This window comes from Rhineura floridana, chromosome 16 (assembly GCF_030035675.1).
Source record: "Rhineura floridana isolate rRhiFlo1 chromosome 16, rRhiFlo1.hap2, whole genome shotgun sequence".
NCBI lineage: Eukaryota > Metazoa > Chordata > Lepidosauria > Squamata > Rhineuridae > Rhineura > Rhineura floridana.
This window is the reverse complement of record NC_084495.1, coordinates 35,601,883-35,616,106: the sequence shown is the minus strand read 5'-3', so window position 1 is coordinate 35,616,106 and position 14,224 is coordinate 35,601,883. Positions and strand designations below refer to the sequence as shown.

The following is a 14,224-nucleotide window of genomic DNA, read 5'->3' as shown; positions in this document are numbered from 1 at the left end:
GATTTATAAAATCCCAGTATAATAATAACCACATTTGTAAAATATTTCTCTTGAAATTCCTTCAGCACAGTTCAAGTCAACCGCCTTCACAGCCTCCACGGTGCCCTTCATGGCAAAATGTCATGGCCAGCCTCAGAGGGTCTGGCCCAGGATACTACCAAAAAAGATGTGGGGCGGCTTGATGCATGTGGTGGGATGAGATGGAAGGGTCCCAAGGTGGTAGAGTGGACTGTTCCACTCCAGGCTGCAGGCGAGTGTGTGAGTGATCACATTCTGGAATATTCCCCTAGGGAGAAATAACAACCTTTCCCTGTAAGTAGAAAACTAGCAAAGCAGGCCTGGGTTAGATCCTCTCTACTTGATGGGCTAGATTCCTGGTTACAGGGAGTTTTCACACAGAGGAGCACTTCTGACCTTGCAATCCAAAGTGGTCCAGTCCAGTTTGCCATCCCATCTTTCTGTCTTATCATCCTCCATTATGCATACCAGAGGAGTGATGAAAAGGAGGAGTGGTGCTCAAAGCTATAATTCAAGGGTGACCAACCTTTAGCTCTCCAGATGTTGCTGTACTCCATCTCCCATCAGCTCCTGCCAGTGGGCCAGTGGTCAGGGGTGATGAGAGCTGGAGTCCAAACATCTGGAGGACGCCACGTTGGCTACACCGGCTCTCCTTTATCAGGACCAATGTTCTTCAATTCAGAACTTCACTGGGGGCCTTCGAAAACAAAAAGGACTCCTCTGTACACACAGACCAGGACCTAATCTGTCCTTTATGGAGAAACAGAGGAGGAGTAAGAAAGGCCCAGAATTGCTGTACAGTTTCCTGCCAACATTGACACAGGTCATGCCCTCCCACCCACTCCAGCTTGAACGAGGCAAATGGCTTACCGTAAAGGACGGTGATGAGGGACACTGGCATGACGAGGATGCCCACCAGCATGTCCGCCACTGCCAAGGACATCAGGAAGTAGTTTGTGGCATTTTGGAGCTTCTTTTCCAAGGAAACTGCCATGATGACCAAAATGTTCCCTCCAATGGTCAGTAGGATGATGATCAGGATGAGGAGGGCTGGCCAGTTCTTCTCCCTGATGGACGCCTGAGAGACTTCTGCTCCCTCGGAGACATTCAGAGGATCGGATGTCGGCAAACTCTGATTCAGAGTCAAATTGTGGCTAACTGGCCAGGCCATCAGTCCACTGTGCAGGCTAAAGTCCAGCGTAACTGACACTGTCGTAAGGCCAACAAGAACCCCAGCCCCGTTGATGGCACTCATCGTTCGTTCCCTGCCAGTAATTCTGCTCTTCCTAAGAGCACCTCAGTGTTAATCCCTTTTTCAAATGGAAGAAGGTCCAAAGCAACAACGGGATCCCGTGGCCCCAGGGCCACCGAGGTGCTTGACCTTCCATAGCGGATGAAAGGTTGTAGAAGCCACGGTGGAGTTCTTCTGGGATACCATGAGGGCGGGACCCTGTGGCTTGAGAGAGCCAACTGGAAAGAGGCAACAGGATCTTTGCAAGAACATCCAACTCATACTCAAGGCCAGCATTCTGCAAAGGAAAGAGAGAGGCACCTTCATTTTTGCAGCAATAACAGCAGAGCCAGGGCTGGATCACACCTGAACACTGTATTCCACCAAGCTGAACACAACCCTCAAGTCACATGTTTTAGCTGGCATTCAACAATCACACCTCTCTCTTTTGGCAGTCCCAGGCAGGGAGCAACAAAAGGACTATGCGGCCTACAATGGGTCTTCATCCCCAGCTGGGGAGCTATGTTCAGCTCATGAGTTCTGCGTGGTAACTGATAAACCATGCATGCTGGAAGGGTGTCTCTCCAGACTTACCTTCTGCCAAGAATTCTCTCTGGCCCGCAAAACCTTCTGCCACAATGAACCTGTTTGTTGTTTCAAGACCTTCTGCTGTTTTTGCAGCATCAGACTGAACATAGCTCCTTCCCCTCTGGAAGCTCACCTATGACAGGCTGCTATCCCTAGCCAATTCGGAGATTCCAGGGAAGGCCAAAAATAAAACCCTGCCCTAAATGGAAGTGTTCAGGTCCATTCCACACATCTTGGCGTGAAGCAGGCAGTCAATAAATAAGAAACCAAAAGGTCCAGACACAGGGTCTCTAGGGGACCGAGTCTTGGCGAACGCATTTCGAGTCTAATTCGACAGAGCTGTGTTGGCAATCACACAAAATAAGCAAGCTGGCAAGAGGAGGGAAAACTAGACTTTCAGCGTATTGCATGTTCTTTTCTTAAGACACACAGACTTTTTAGTTTAGAGGGAAATTACTATAATGTGCTCTATGTGGGGCTGCCCTTGAGGTTGGTCCAGAAGTTTCAGCTGGTGCAAAATGCGATGGCGAGACTGCTCACTGGGGCAGGGTATCGCCAACATGTCACCCGCTGCTGAAAGAATTGCACTGGCTGCCCATTTGCTACCAGGCCAAGTTCAAGGTTCTAGTTTTGGTATACAAAGCCCTATACAGTTTGGGACCAGGATACCTGGAAGACCGTCTTACTCCTTATATACCCAGTCGATCACTGCGCTCTGCAGGTGAGGGCCTCCTGCAGATACCATCTTATCAGGAGGTCTGTTCTGCACAACAAAGTGGACCTTTAGTGTAGTGGCACTGACCCTTTGGAATTCCCTCCCCTTAAATATTAGACAGGTGCCATCTCTTTATTTTTTCAGCGCCTACTGAAGATGTACTTAAGTGCATCATTGCCTTTGCTGCAGACAGGAGAGGTTTGATGATAACCTGGAGCAGGTGGCCTAATCAATACCTCGTGTACAAGCCAGTTTGGTGTTGTGGCTTGGCTGATGAGCTCTGGTTAGGGAAATCAGAGTTTGAATGCACATGCTGCTGTGAATGAATGAATGAATGAATGAATGAACTTTATTGCGTATAGCCATAGGCCTTTGCAAAATACAGAGAGAGAAAAATTAAAATAAAATAAAACATCCAAGTACCAAAAAAATGACCTGCTGTGAAGCTCCTTGGATGAGCCTAACCTACCTCACAGGGTTATTGTGAGGATCCAGTGTGTCCCTCTCTGAACTCATCAGAAAAGTGTAGAGAATAATGATTATCAATATACAATTCTGTCCCAGGAGGGATACGACAGGTTCACACAGAAGTGCCCTCAGTAGCTGCTTCATCTGCAGAAAATCCCCCCCCCAACGTGGAGACAGGCATCACCACTTCCTAAAGTCCGCAGCAGTTATAGACACAGGGAGAGTGGCCAGTTAACAGAGAGATGTGAATGTGTGTAGAACTGAGCCTACTCTTCAAAGATAGAATTTACATTCATTGATCTGCTCATTTTTGCCCCTGGCCCTCACCCACCACTGACATGTGGCCTCCATTAAGGGTGTCCAGAAGGGAATGTGGCCCTCCAGATGCAAATGTTTCCCCAGCCCTGCTGTAAAGGTTGTGCTGCTTGGAAAAGAAACCTAAAAACTGGGCAGCACAGACATTGCCGCTGGGGCAACTGCAACTGCTTGCAGAGACAGGTGACAAAATTTTACCCATGGTGCATTCATCCTGCTTTTAGCCATTAAAAATTGGAAATGGACTGCCTTCAAGTTGATCCCGACTTTTGGCGACCCTATGAATAGGGTTTTCATGGTAAGGGGTATTCAGAGGGGTTTTTACCATTGCCTCCCTCTGAGGCTGAGAGGCAGTGACTGGCCCAAGGTCACCCAGTGAGCTTCATGGCTGCATGGGGATTTGAACCTGGCTCTCCCAGGTCATAGTCCTAGGACAGGACCATGGGAGAGGGCGGAGGGGAGGGGATTGGAAGGGGATGGGGGAGGGGAGGGAAGGGAGGAGAAGGGGAGGGCAGGTTTGATCATTTGCATGCTTATTGAGTTCAATGGGAGTTACTCCCATGCAATCATGCTTGAAAATGAATTGGACTGCCTTCACGTCGATCCTTACTTATGGCGAAGCTACGAATAGGTTTTTCAAGGCAAGCGGAATTCAGAGGGGGTTTACCATTGCCTCCCTCTGAGGCTGAGAGCAGTGACTGGCCCAAGGTTGCCCAGTGAGCTTCATGGATGTGTGGGGATTCGAACCTGGGTCTCCCAGGTCGTAGTCCAGCACCTTAACCACTACACCACACTGGTGTGGTGTAGTGTGGTGTAGCCATCACTGCGTACAAAAGACAGAGTTCAGCTTCAGTGTGAAACCTGCTTCTTTAAAAGACCCCCAGCCCTTCAGGGGTTTACACCGAGAAAGCGGCTTTTGAGGCCTTTCCTGCAACCTGTAAGTGCTTAACCGGTCCAGGTGGATCTTAACATTGCATAAAAGTTCAGCATTGTTAAAAGAATAAAAAGGCAGCGATAACTTCAAGATCACCACCCATGGTCCAGCCATTGAGGTATAGATCTTGCAAAGAAACACAATAAAAATACATTCGACTTTTTTCAGCACGCTCGATACCTACTTCGGCCCTGCCTCTTTCCCTCCATGCCCTTATGCCTGTCGACAGTTAGAAGAATACACACAATTATTCCAGCTGGAGGGGCAGCCAGGCTGCAAGAGCCAGAGGCTCCATCAGTGTCAGCATCGGAGTGGGAACCGTAAACAATTAACCCTGCTCCACTCTTTCCAGCTTTGCAGCGGGAAAAAGAGGATCATCATTCCTCCCGACCCTGGCACAGCTGCCCGCCTATTAGGAACAGGGAAGGCAGGCAGGGAAGTCGTGATTAGCTGCAGCTCAAAGGTGCAGGACAATGCCGGCGCAGCAGAAGGGGATCTATTGAAGGCGTAAAAACTCCAAAGGGACTGCAATACGCTGATGAGGGTTTATTAAAGCTCGATTACGGAGCTGCTGCTTCGACCTGCCGGGGAGATTCTGGCGAGGGCTAGGCAAGTGAAAGAGTGAAGTTTACTGGAGGAGGCGAGGAGGAGAGAGCGCACGTCGATGAAAGAGCTTTTTCCAGACAAAGCAGGAACGGAGACGTTTCTCATTAAGAGAAGGGGCAGCGCACACGCGCACAGAGAGCAGCTTTGCTTCCCCCCCTTCGCAACCCGCCAGCACGCTAAATAGCTGGCAGGTGACAGCAGCTCGTTCTCCTCACGTACCAGTTCCCGGGATGGTGAATGTTTCTGATCCCCCCCACAGCTCGTTCCTGTGGGCTGCTGCTGTAACTCGGCAGTCCATGTGAAAGATGGAAGAAGAATTCAGAGTCGAGATAGTTAAAATAAAACGGGGGGGGGACAGACTTTTCATATTACCCCGCACCAAGAAAATTCACAAGGAGTGCATTTTAAGAGGCCCTGGGAAAAACGCAGCTATTCTGCACGCATTTGCGGAGCTGCTTAGTTTGCATGCAGGCGCCATGTTCAGACCTCAGGATCTGCAGCCTCCCTTTGAACTGCAGGTCTTCGCCCGGCAAGCGAGGATCTTGGGGGTGGAAGGTTTGTCTGAGTCCCCCAGCAACTTCTTAACGACATGGTAAGGGTGAAGCTGCCCACCTTGTGAGAGGAAGGAAAGGGGGAAATCAACTCCAGGTTGTGGCTTTCTAACAAGTAAGCAGACTATGTGCTTCATAAGGAAGGACTGTGTTTAAGTTAAGGGCAGGGAAACTTTTTCAGGCCAAGGGCCACTTTCCCTCATGAGAGATGTTTCAGGGGCCCCATGCCAGTGGTGGGCGGAGCCAGAGGCAAAAGTAGGTGGAGCAATGGACACAACTTTTACCTTTGCATGGTTGGCTACATTTGAGCCATGCAGAAGTCAGAACAGATATAGATTATTATCTTATTTTTTTAAGCATTCACAAGTGATGTGACACTGGAAGGTGAAGTGCCCGGTGGTGGCAGCAGTGCACGGGTGATGGAGCGAGCGAGAGGGGCACAGGCAGCTGTGCTGGGGGGCCTGGCTGGGCCTGGCCCCTGGTGGGTGGGTCTGTGGGTGAGAAGGAAAGAGAGAGGCCCATTGGGGGAGAAGGGAGAGAGGGGGCTGGTGACCCATGGGGGGAGCAATGGTGACCCATAGGGGGAGGGAGATGGGCTGAACTGGTGACCTGTGGGGGGAGGGAGGGAGTGCTGGTGACCTGAAGGAGGGAGAGGGGGTGCACTGATGACCTACGGGGGGATGGGGAGGGAGGGAGCACTGGAGATTGTGGGGGGGAGGGAGGGGAGTGCTGATGACCCATGGGGCAGGGGGAGAGGGAGCACTGGCAACTCATGGGAGGGAGAGCTGGTGACAGTAGGCAGGGTTGCTGAGCGAAGTGAGCAGGGGTGAAGCAAGCAGGGGCAGAGCCCCTACTGTGTGTGTGTATTTGTGTGTGAGTGTGTGCATGTACACAAATATATATGTATGCATACACATTTACATATACATATATACATACCCCCACACACCTCCCTTTCTAGCCTGAATCCAGGCAAAGAAGGGCAAACCCACACCTTGCATTTAAAACACATCCAAAGCACACTTAAAGCACATGACTTCACCCAAAGAATCCTGGGAACTGTAGTTTGTTATGGGTGCTGGAGATTTGTAGTTCTGTGAGGGGAAAACCATGGGAGGTGAGGGGGGGAACTGCCTGGATCAGACTACCCCCCAAAACTCCAGCATTTTCAATCCTTGCCATTAAATTGGTCTTGAAGCCCCCTTTGTTAGCAGAAGAGACAGGCATGGGAGGAGGGGGAAGCAAATCCCACCTTTGAAAGCCTACTGATCAGAGGTCAAGATGCCCCCCAAAGCCCTTGTGACAATAACGGGTGAAAGGTTTTAAGGCTGGGGGTATCCAATGCCAACATCTCTATTGACCTTCAGTACAGTGCCCCGTACTTAACTCCGTAGAGCACACTCAACTCAGTAAATTAAAGGAAAGAATATTAACATTCCTTGTAATAAAAGCATGAATTATGCATACATTGCCAGCATTAACTGTGAATTCCTCAGCTTCTCTTTCATCCTCTCTGGACCATAAGCCTCACTTTTCTTTCACTAATATCCAGCCTAACGACTTTTTAATTCATTTTGGGTTTAATACGTGGCAGAACTCTGGCAATTAGTTCAGAACAAGTGGGGCCTTGCAATCGAATGTTGTACGTCCCTGGTGCGTATGTGCTACCTGAGGCTGTGGCTGAGAGGGATCAAAGCATCACAGACAAAAGCTGCTGCTCTAACTTGGGTCTTGTGTTCAAATGTTTTTTTTAATTGTTTCATTTTTGAACATTTAAAAGTGCAATCAGTCTGCATGCAAGTCAATGGAGCATAAAGCTTCAGTCTACAACTGAGTGCCTGATTTGCTTTGCAAGGAGGCTGTGGGTGGGGATAGACTGACCTTTGCTGAAATCCTGGGAAGTATGGGGAATTTTTTATTGGGAATCCCAATTAGCCTCATCTCCACCTTTGGCCTGCAGTGTTAACCCTGGTCTACACTGGAAGGCTGCTTCAAGCTATTTTCTCTCAGCACAACTCACTATTCTGCAATAGTGCCATAACAGTGAACTACACTGCAGAAGTGATTGTATATTGTTATAGGATTGGGGGTGGTGGAAATGGATGATCTCTGTGGGTACCCTCCATGCCTGTAATTTTGTAGTAGAGGAACCTGCTGAACTGGTTCAGCCAGTTTCTTTGTTAAGTTGATGGACTTGATTTATGTGTCTGGAGACTTTTGAGAGCAAACATGTTGCTGTGGGAATGAAGGTAGCCCGCCCCCCTCACCTGGCTGGAGCCCTCCCCCTCCAATCCTAGGGCAAAGGGGTAGCTTTTGTGTGTTTTAGACTGATGTGGGCCTGGAAGCTGGAAAGACACAGGTTGTATATACACTTAGGTTGTATATATTTGTAAATAAAACCATGTATCCTAAAAGACACGGTAGTCTCCAGTCACCTTCACTTCAAGGAAACCAAACCCTGGGTAAGCACTGAAACCTCTGGAAGTCCAGCTTATGGGCTTCCCATGGGCACCTGGTTGGCCACTGTAACAACAGGATGCTGATGGGCCACTGGCCTGATCCAGCAGGCTCTTCTTACTTTCTTCAGTCTCTCACCACTTGGACATTAGGGTGCACACAACAATATTATCCTCAGTCCAACCTGATCCCTGCATTTTGTATTCAGAGGTATACTGTAACTGAACATGGAAGATCTGTTTAGCTATCCTGGCAGGTAGCAGGGATTTATGTGGGTAGAGCCAAAGGAAGGCATAATGGGCATGGCTTGTCAGGATGGCTGGGACTTTCAACGCCATTTTTCCAGGCACAAAGAAGTTGCTTTCTACCACTGGACCACCTAGGGGGGCAGACAAGAGTCTTTCCCATCCCTATCTGGAGATGCCAAGGATTGAACATGAGAACTTCTATATGCAAGGCATGTATCCTACCACTGAACCATGGCCCTGAAAACTGGTGCATGACATTGTTAAACAAAATCCATGTTGAGTCATCATATATCTAGAGGTTTTCTAAAATCAAGTGGTATCTAAATTTTGTTAAATAAACAAATAACACAAATATTCTGTTTCTGAACTACTGGTCCAGTGTGGGGATGAGGCTGGTTTGAATTCCCAGTCACCCCATCCCCATACTTCACAGGAGTAAAGTCAATGTAGTTAATTCTGCTCCCGCTGGTATCCTCTTCAAGGATCTGAACAGGCACAAGGCTACCTTGTGTTGGAATCAAACTGAATCTCAAAGGACTGCTTCTAATAAACAGAAGAAAGAAGGGATGAAATGAGCAAGGAGGTTTCTGGACTGACCAGGCCAAGTGTGACCATCCACTGAGCATTTTTGTCTACCTAAATGACCTTGCATTTTTGTCAGGGAGATGGTCGTCATGTGGATGGCTGAAAGTTAGGGGGCAGCAAACTGTCACTTTGATGGGGAAGAAAACATATTGTGGGTTTGTTGTTTGCAAGGTAAAATAATTTTTTTTTAAGTGTGGGAGAGAGAAAGGTTTTACCAGAAGCCAGACTCTTCCCTGTACAAGATAATAGTTAGTGCACTAAAGGAGTTTTAAAATCTCCCAGTTAGAGAAGGGAGGGAGAGTTGGGCTGCGAAACACCATATCTTAAAGCACATTTACATCACATTCCACCCCCCCAAGAATCCTGGGAAATGTAATTTACCTCCCACAGAACTACAGTTCCCAGCACCCTTAACAAACTACAGGACATTTTTTGGGGGGGGGAGGTGATGTCCTTTCAGGGTGCTTTAAAGGTGTGTGTGTGTGTATGCAACCTTACACTAATAAGTGTAAGGTCTAATATGCTCAATGGCCTTTCAGAAATAAAATTGAGATTGTGGAGCCCCTAAGCTTACAATTGATCAAGATGATGGTTTTTGCTGTTAAACAAGAAGTCCCAAAATAGCTTTACATGGGGAATGCAAGGGGGGAGGATTAGAGCAAAATAGTCCCCCTCTTAACTAGCATTTTGGCACTGTAATTCCCTCGCTCTCTGCCTTGTGCAGTTTGCCCACCATGGAATTTAAAATCAAAATGCATTTCTGACTTCCAAATGTCATTAGCCTAAGCCCTAACCGCCTGATCCCAAGGGGTTGCATGCTGGGTGATGTTTGAAGGCACAAGAGTATTTCTGTGGGAGTTTTGGGGCCACACTCACACACTCCTCTTGATTGTAATGAATGTAAGAAGCTGCCTCAATCTGAGTCAGATCCATTGGCCATTCTAGCTCAGTACTGTCTACACTGACCGGCAGCAGCTCTGCAGGGTTTCAGGCAGGTTAGTCTCACCCAGCCCTACCTGGAGATGCTGGCAAGGATTGAACTTGGGACCTTCTACATACAAAGCAGATGCTCTGCCACTGAGCTACGAAGATCAAAAGGAATTATCAGTGGTCAAGGACACATTCTAGCCAGGCAAACAGCAAGGGCCAGAGAGAGGCGTGGCCTGTGGAGATGGGTGTGTGGCCAGGGATGGCTTCCAAGGGCCAGACGGAGGCCTGGAAGGCCGTATTTATTGCCCAGGCTTGTGGCTCCCCACCTCTGGAATACATCTTCCTGGTGCAAGTATGCAGTGGGTTGGATCCAATATGCTAGTCCTATTCAAAGCAAACCCCATTGAAATGAATGGAGTTAGTCAGGTCTGTTAATTTCAATGGGTTTACTCCGAGAAGAATGAGTGCTGGATATAACCCAGGACATTTATGAGCAGAGCCCAACTACTTGCAACAGCTTTCAGAAAATTTATCAGAATCCACACAGGGATTTTTCTGAAGGGAAAAAAATTGCTCCAGATCTTGCTCCTTTCCTTATATGCTCTATGCATATAATGAACTGTACTGTGAGAAAAGAGGGGGGTTGCTTTGTTTTTGCCTTTGGCAGAGCAAAGAAATGAGGCATTTATCTGCAGAGTGGCAAAGTCTTTTTAAATCTGCCCCCTGGGCGGGGTTGCATTTGGTCGTTGCCAGCTCTTTGGAGTGCAATTAGTTTGTAGAAGTTAAAAATAAATACCATTGGAGATTTGTATCTCCCTTCCTTTACCTGAAGCTTTAAACTCCTTCAAAGGACATTTTCTTGCAGAGGGAAAGCTACAAGGCTGTTTCAGCATGGCTGGCTTGCAAATGACTGCTATTTCCTACCCTCAACCAGAGGGAACCTTAATTGTTGCACCAGACAGCCAACCACCAGACTGGTTTCCAAGTACAGAATCTGGGTGTGTGATTAAAGCAGCCCAGTTGCTGACAAACTTATTTCCTTATTTCTTATTTGTTAAATTTATATCCTGCCCTTCCTCCCAAAGGAGCCCAGGGTGGCAAACGCACAAAGGATAACACGATAAAAACCTCTAAAGGCAATTCCAGCACAGGCGCAGACTGGGATAAGGTCTCTACTTAAAAGGCTTCTTGAAAGAAGGTGGTCTTCAGTAGGCGCTGAAAAGATAGCAGGGATGGCGCCTGTCTAATAAATATTAGGCATTCCCTCCCCTTAAATAATTCCAAAGGGTAGGTGCCACTATACTAAAGGTCCGCTTCCTATGTCGTGCAAAACGAACCTCCTCATAAGTGTTGGAATGTATGAGGTTCAACTCCAACTTGGTGGGTTGAGGCTGCATGGGGTTAAAAAGGGTAGCTAGGGAGGAGACCTCCTTGTTGCCAGGCTATACCTGTCCTTTGATCCTTGCCATCTCTCCCCCTCCTGCTAGACTGATATGCAAAGGATGTTGATCCCAGTTCCTTCCCGCCTTCCCAGTTCTTCTTCTCTCTCGAGAGGGTAGCAGACCTCTTTCCTTTGTCTCTCCCTCTCAACCAGCATGAGAGCTGCACTAGGACCAGTGCAGACTGCTCCAACATAGCCAGTTAGCTAGATACAGAACTCTTTCCTATCAAGCACGTACTTCCAGAATAAAGTAGTTCTTTCTTATTTTAAAGCTTAAAGTCTCTGCCTGACTAATTTGCAGGGAAGGTAGAATCTTAGCAAAGATTCAAACACACACACACACAGCTCGCTCAATACTCTCCGCTCTGCTGCGCAACTCAATAGAATTCCGACAATATGATGGTATCTGCAGGAGGCCCTCACCTGTACAGAGCAGTGATCAACTGGGTATATAAGGGGAAAGATGATCTTTCAGGTATCCTGGTCCCAAGCTGTATAGGGCTTTATACACCAGAGCCAGCATCTTGGACAGCACCGGTAGCTAATTGCAGCCAGTGAAATTCAACATCAGCAAAACATGGTGGTGATATCCTGCCCCACTGAGAAGTCGAGCCATGACATTTCGCACTAGTAGCTTCTGGACCAACTCCAACGGCAGCCCCGCATAGAACAGGGCCTCTGCTGTCTCCCTGAAATCAATCAATGGGACTTGCCAAAAGGTAGGATGCAGCCTTTCTCCAAGTTAGGTCTTTGATCCATCCCTAGGGTTACCAACTCTGACTGACAGCTGCCCTCTAAAGTCACAAGGCAGGAGTCTTTTCCCCTCCTACTATCTGAAATCTATTTAAGTGGAGATGCTGGAGGCTGAACTTGGGGCCTTCTTTACCAGCAATCTGTCCCTTCTCTGGTCCTCCCATTTCAATTTGGTGTTGCTCATACAATAAGTAGATACCTTATCCAAGTCTGCTTCAGCATCAGAATTGTTTTTAAAGGTGTGTTGTTTTTAAGATGTGCTGTTTTGTTTTTAAGATGCTTTTAGTGCTTTATAATTAGTTTGCTGCCCTGGGCTCTCTTTGGGAGGAAGTGTGGGATGATGATGATGATGATGATATTATTATTATTATTATTATTATTAAGAAGAAGAAGAAGAAGAAGAAGCACCAGCACCAGCACCAGCACCAGCCAGGATATAGTACAATAAGACCAAGGGATGGTCTGAAGGCACAGGAGGCCACCACCTGGCTGAAGTTAAGCAGGCCTGGGCTTTGTCAATGCCTGGATGGACAGTCCACCTGGGAACCACATGTACACTGCCTTGGAGTCCATGGCTGGGAAACAGAAAAACTGAAAGTGAGAGATTCGTCCATCTCTTGCTCTGGTCCGACCTGGTCTGAGACAGCTTCCTCTCTTCCTATGATTGGTTGAGTGGAGTGGATGTCTTCTCTCCTTCTGTAGTGCTGCCGCCCTGTTATTTTGGCACTGGTTCTTTTGCAGCTATGTTATTTTAATGTTAAACTGCACTTTTTATTCTAACATTTTTGTAACCCACCCTGGGACTGTTCAGGAAAGGACAGGCTATAAGTCCAAACAATATACAAATAAACAAACAAATAACTGCTCCTGGAGCTCCTACCCACCCTTTCTGCAAGTCCTCAGCATGGATCCATGTAGGCAGTCTTCTGTCTATAGCCCAGGGCTGACTATGGATGCAAGAAGGCATCAGTTTCTGTTCTGACCCAGACAGATTGCACACAGCACTGTTTCCATTCTGCTGCAGTTCATCTTCTGACAAATATGATGTGATCCATCTCACTGGCTGCTGTGGTGAAATTTTACATAATGAATTACATATTGCATCACCCTGTTATTATGTTATTCCACACCATTCATGTCAGTGCAAAGGAAACATAATGCCAATGGAGTGGGGTGGGGAAATGGCATCAATTGTGCATTGTTTGCAGACTGAAAAGAGCATCGGCGAATACTGATCATATGCACTGGAACGGTTTCCGTTCTGGTCATGGGACAAATAAGCGAACATGGGTAAATTCTCTGACTTCTCTAGTGCTGACACCCATATCCTCCCCTTCATCCAGAATGAAGCCCACTTCCCAATGACCTGCCTCTCAGGGGCAGTTCAAGAAGGCATTGGATGCCTGCTCCATTGGGAGAAGATCTAGTTTTCCCTCCCTGCCATCAATGGATGACGGGGTTGGCCCACTGTGAGATTTTGGGCTGATGACTTTTCATAGAATCATAGGATAGTAGAGTTGGAAGGAGCCTACAAGGCCATCGAGTCCAACCCCCCGTTCAACCTTTTCTGTTCTTTTTCTGTGTGGAGGAGCCAAGCTGAAGACATGGTCATCCCAATTACGGAATGAATCAGCTCTCCAAGTTATCATGACTCAGGAGCTGGAGGTTTGCTGTTGCTTTTCTGTGGTTCCTGTAGGCTTGCCCTCAACAAGGTGCTGCCAATACCTGTGGCTGGACTGGAGTGCTTTAAAAAATGGAATCAAATCACAGTGATGCCCAAAGGCTGCCTCTCCTTAATGTCAAAACAACATCCTTTTATCCAGTCCCTGGCAATGAAGCAAACGGATGGAAAAACATCAAAGATCAGAAAACCTCCATCAGCGCTGCGATGCCTTGTGAATCCTCAATGAAGTTACAATCTCAGTGGGGGTGCTCCCTCCTTCCCTCCCCCCTTCATTCTGTGCTTGAACAATGCCTGTCCTCCCACACAGACTCTCCAGAGAACTGACAGCTGAATTACATTCGTATCTCCCCCCCCCAAAGGCTCTCATGCTGTGTGGCTCAGAGAGAGCCCGTTTTACCTTCTGTTCTTGGGAAGGGCCCCGGGGGGGGGGAAACAAGGAATGTGGGCCTTTATTTGTCAGGTTCATAGCCCCTTCTCTCTCTCTCTGAATTTGGGTCATGTGTGGCATGCAATGGCACACCTCTAGGTGTGGACATATGTGTGGACATCATAATAAGAACCTGGTTGCTGGATAAGCCCAGCATCTTTTTCTCACAGTGGCCAACCAGATGACCATTGTGGGAAGTCCGCGAGCAGGCCCCGAGCGCAACAGCACTGTCTCCACTTGTGATTTCAGCAACTGGCATTCAGAGGCTGCCTC

General features: G+C 47.8%; 1 protein-coding gene across 5 annotated transcripts in view; it reads right to left on the bottom strand.

Annotated features, from left to right (window-relative positions):
* Positions 1–14,224, bottom strand: part of HTR2C (5-hydroxytryptamine receptor 2C) — a 235,556-nt gene that overhangs the window by 23,570 nt on the left and 197,762 nt on the right. For 4 of the 5 annotated variants that reach the window (XM_061598372.1, XM_061598377.1, XM_061598378.1 and 1 more), the window contains one exon: positions 889–1,547. In XM_061598372.1, coding sequence (XP_061454356.1) covers positions 889–1,273 — 385 coding nt within the window. In that variant the 5' untranslated portion in view covers positions 1,274–1,547. Of the gene's footprint in view, positions 1–888; positions 1,548–12,724; positions 12,811–14,224 lie in introns of those variants that run through there. The other variant, XM_061598373.1, reaches the window with a different exon arrangement.